The 4,550-nt window shown below is 57.8% G+C and overlaps 1 protein-coding gene across 1 annotated transcript in view; it reads left to right on the plus strand.

Annotated features, from left to right (window-relative positions):
• LOC102755471 (DNA (cytosine-5)-methyltransferase 3A) overlaps positions 1-4,550 on the plus strand; it is a 12,928-nt gene that overhangs the window by 2,410 nt on the left and 5,968 nt on the right. The window contains exons 8-12 of the mRNA XM_006767513.2: positions 781-860; positions 1,327-1,439; positions 1,547-1,730; positions 1,979-2,063; positions 4,033-4,178. Of these exons, the coding sequence (XP_006767576.1) occupies positions 781-860; positions 1,327-1,439; positions 1,547-1,730; positions 1,979-2,063; positions 4,033-4,178 (608 nt within the window). The remainder of the gene's footprint in view (positions 1-780; positions 861-1,326; positions 1,440-1,546; positions 1,731-1,978; positions 2,064-4,032; positions 4,179-4,550) is intronic.

Genomic DNA, 4,550 nt, shown 5'->3' on the forward strand with positions numbered 1-4,550 from the left:
ACGGGCAGGTGGGCTGGCTCCCGGTGGGCTGCCTGGGGCAGAGGCACGGCTGCTGAGAAAGGCTGGACTGGGACATCAGGGTGAGTCCAATGCACTGGACAGCGGCTCCCTGGGACGGGCAGGTGGGCTGGCTCCCAGTGGGCTGCCTGGGGCAGAGGCGCGGCTGCTGAGAAAGGCTGGACTGGGACATCAGGACTCGGTCACAGGGTCAGTCCTGCATGTGTCACCACCTCCAGCCTGCATCACACACACTCTGTCTTCTGGTGCCAGAATCTGACTGACCTGTTGATGGTGTCGGCTGGGATTCGGATTTGGGACACTCCAGTGGGTCCCAGAGGGGACCCCTCTTGTATTCGATTGAATTTGCCTGAACCTGACCTTCTGGCCTTACATCTCTCATCACCTTCTCTCGTCCAGCGGTCATTCGCATCCCACCTCTGTCTCCCTTGGCCTAGTGATGGTGTGTCAGGCTCAGGGCCTCAGGCCTGGGGGGGATGGGGCAGGGGCCCAGGACGTAAGGTCTGCCAAGGACCACCCCCATACCCAGGGCAGGGCCCCGTTCTCCTTGGCGGTTCCTGTCCCTGTATGATGCCCCTCCTGGAAGGTGGCATCGATGCTCTGAGAGAGGACAGGGCTTCTGAAATGGGGGGCACAGGGCCTCCCTGTTGCCCGAGGCAGCTCCAGCACACCCCCTTTTTGTTAGCTTTTCGGGAGCTGGCTCTTGTCCGAGGCAAGAGGGGGCCCTGCAGTGCTGCTCACTTTGCTTTCTCTGCTTTCCAGACATTTGCATCTCTTGTGGGAGCCTCAACGTCACCCTGGAACACCCTCTCTTCATCGGAGGAATGTGCCAAAACTGCAAGGTAAGGCTGTGGGGGATGCCACCTCCTGACCCCTGGCCTGACTGTGACCCAGCGTTAGCTGTGGAAGCAGAAAGTTATGATAAACAGACCTTTGGGCTTCAAGGGTTGACTTGCCATTATTTTTCCTCCTGAAAGTCTTCCGCCTGTAACACCCATCCCAGTCCCCAGACGTGGACTCCACTCCCCAGGCACTAGTGAAGGGGGGAGGACAAGCCTACTGGCGGGTGGGTTGCTGCACCCTCAGGACCCAGGGGAAGACCTAGGGGCAAAGGGTGCCGCTCCCTCCCCAGCCTTTGCCCAGGCCTCCTTGCCACTGTCCACTGCTGGGGCCAGGACACCTGCTGGCCCCTTCCCTGATCTGTGGTTTAGGCCAGACCCTGGTTGGATGGGTGGCAGGGTCATGTCTCCAGGGCTGAGTCAGGATTCCCGGGGCTTGTGGAGTGTCTGACTGCCACCTGCCCTCCAGAACTGCTTCCTGGAGTGCGCATACCAGTACGACGACGACGGCTACCAGTCCTACTGCACCATCTGCTGTGGGGGGCGTGAGGTGCTCATGTGCGGGAACAACAACTGTTGCAGGTGAGGGGCCCCCACCTTGGGCTCCCACTGCCCACTTGCCCAGCCATGTTCCATCCAGGACTGGCCTGGGGCTGGGAGTCCCGCTGCTACACTGGGCTTCCTTCCAGGTGCTTTTGCGTGGAGTGCGTGGATCTCTTGGTGGGGCCCGGCGCCGCCCAGGCAGCCATTAAAGAAGACCCTTGGAACTGCTACATGTGCGGGCACAAGGGCACCTACGGGCTGCTGCGGAGGCGGGACGACTGGCCCTCGCGGCTGCAGATGTTCTTCGCCAACAACCACGACCAGGAATTTGTGAGTGCCGGCCTGGGCCTGCTCCCGAACTCTCTGCACCCACTCCTGCCTGCCGGAGCTGGAGGGCGGACCAGCTGGAGCGATGGTGCTTCAGTGGGTCGTGGGGCCGGACGATGAGTAGGGGTGCCCGAGCCGCGCGCTGGCTGTGCGGGGTCAGAACGCCGATCACGCTCCCGGGGGGCCCGGAGGGTGTGCGGAACTGGGGAACACGCTGGGCACTCACCTGGCCTGTTGTGCTCCCTGCCTAGGACCCTCCGAAGGTTTACCCACCTGTCCCAGCCGAGAAGAGGAAGCCCATCCGGGTGCTGTCTCTGTTTGACGGAATTGCTACAGGTGAGCAGCACGGGTCCGAGAGGGGCTGCGCCCTCCTCCTGGGACGGGCAGCTCTGTGGGGGATGCGTGTATTCAACTCTGACCAAACAGACCCGTAGTGAGCATCACCGCTGCCAAAGCCTCACCCGCAGGGACACTGTTCAATGGGAAGTAAATCAGCGGCCACCCAGCGTGTCCAGTGGGCACTTTCTTTAACGGGGGGAGCTCCCGGCCGAGGACGGCGTGACTGAGAGGTCATTGGCGGTTTTCACACAGCCTCAGAGGGCAGGCAGAGACCAAAACAAAAACACGGCCCTTGTGCTGTGTTTTCATTTTAAGTCGCAGTAAAAAACACACAATCTGTAATCGAGAGAGCAGAGAATATCTAAATTGCCCCTAAGCCTGTGATTAGTGTTTTGGTGAATGTCGTGTTAGATTTGTGTGTGTGCGTTTCTGTAATCGTACATAGATTAAACAAAGGGGCGGTAAAATGTGTAGTGTTGTAACTCGCCTTTTCAATTACGATGTTATGAGACTTTCTCACGTCAGTCAGTAGAGAACTACATTCTTCATTTGTAAGTGCCGCATAAGGTGCCATTGAGTGAAAGCACCGAGATTAATTTAATCCTCTGTGGGTCGGGGACTAGTGTTTTCACCGTTGCGAGCAGTGCTGTGACAGGCCTCCCTGTACACACTCGTTCTGTACGTTAGCCGTTGTCTTTAAGGGCGTGCTGGGTCACTGTAGGTGCTGTTTTCTTCATGTGGTCCTTGACCTTGCCAGACAGCCCTCGCGGAAGGTGGCACTGACGCATCTCCCCCTCGGGCCTCCTCCCAGGCTGGGCTCCTCCGTTCCTCGGGAGGGAGTCGCTCTCCTCAGAACCTGCCTTCATGTGACCGGAGGGAGATGGACAGTCTGAGCCCAGGGACCTTGGCCAGAGGGCCAGCGTAGGGGTGGCACCCCAAGGCCAGATGTTTGTCTGATGTTTTCATCTCGGTGCCCATGTTCTATAAACCGAGAGGTTCGTGTGCAGCGTTGGTTTCACAGGCTAGAACCTCGAGGCCTTGTTGGACCCTGTCGCCCCGGGAGGCTGTAAAAGCTCCGTGGTGTGGGGGTCTGTTGGGCGCAGGGGAAAGAAAGGGAGCACAGTAGCCCCTTTCTCCTGAAGCTGCCGGGTCTGTTCTCATTGTTTCCTTGCCTTAACCCTTTTCGGTCCAACCTCGAGGCTGACTCGACAGACCAGGTGCTAGGAGCAGGTCCAACGTCGAGCAATAAGAACATTAAAAAGTTCAACATTCAATCCCGTCAATTAATTTGGACCAGACTGTTTGAATTCCAAAAATAACATTGGACCGCAAAGGGTTAATTCAGCAAGCACTGGTGAGGGGTTGTGGTAAGGAAGTGCCTGTAGTGAGTTCAGGAGGAAACACTGGGAAGAGACCTCATACTCTTACTCCGTCTTAAAGACATTTGTAGCCCAAGAGAAAAGCTGAATTAGGAATACTCACTGCTCTAATTGGGTGGAGAGGGACGCAGAGTGCTGGGGGCTGACAGAATAGGGGAGGGGCGGGCGTTGCTGAAACATTTTCAGAGCAGGTAGCATTTACGTTGGGTTTTGAAGGATGGGGAGAGTTGCAGCAGGATGAGCTGTTTGGAGGAAAAAAGCGATAAGGAAGGACCAGTGTGTGAAAGGCGGAGCAACAGCAAAGAGGAGGCCACCAAAACTCGGCTGCTGTTCTCCCTGGATCCTGAAACTGCCTCCTGTCCGGCTGGTCTGTCCTGGCCTTTGGCCACCTTTGAAGTAGATCAAGCTAGACATGAAGCAGCCTCGATGTCTTTGTCATTGATGTTCAGTTGGTTCGGAGGATTTCAGGCAGCTTCCTGGGCAGGGCAGGGCTCAGGCCATCGCTGACCCGTGTGTCGGGCTGGCCAGAGGGCTCCCGGCCAAGACCTGCTGCCGGAGGTGACCGCGCTCTTCTCCGGCTGGCGCAGGGCTCCTGGTGCTGAAGGACCTGGGCATTCAGGTGGACCGCTACATCGCCTCGGAGGTGTGCGAGGACTCCATCACGGTGGGCATGGTGCGGCACCAGGGGAAGATCATGTACGTCGGGGACGTCCGCAGCGTCACGCAGAAGCATGTATGTCAGTGCTGGGGTCCCGTCCCGCCTTCTCCGCACCTCGCACTCAGCTCCTGGGGCAGCACCAGCCCCCTTGCGTTTCATTCATTTATTTTCCTTTCCCTGTTTTCCCCATAATCTCTTCCTGTCCCTCTTCATTTTCTTCCTTGTTTTGAGGCTCACGGGCAGAGTGAAATGGGAATTTGGGGCTCAGGCTGCTCTCTGGCTAATTGCAGGGCCCTTTTTAGTTGAGCACTTAGGACGGCAGTGAGGTGCCTGTCCTCATACTTCTGGCGACAGCTTTACCAGCCTCCGTTTCTCAGGGTGTCCGGCAGGGTCTTGACTAAGTGACCCTCTGCCCTTCTAGTGTCCGTCTACCCCTGAGACTCTGGG

Source organism: Myotis davidii, unplaced genomic scaffold (genome assembly GCF_000327345.1).
Source record: "Myotis davidii unplaced genomic scaffold, ASM32734v1 scaffold238, whole genome shotgun sequence".
Taxonomy (NCBI): domain Eukaryota; kingdom Metazoa; phylum Chordata; class Mammalia; order Chiroptera; family Vespertilionidae; genus Myotis; species Myotis davidii.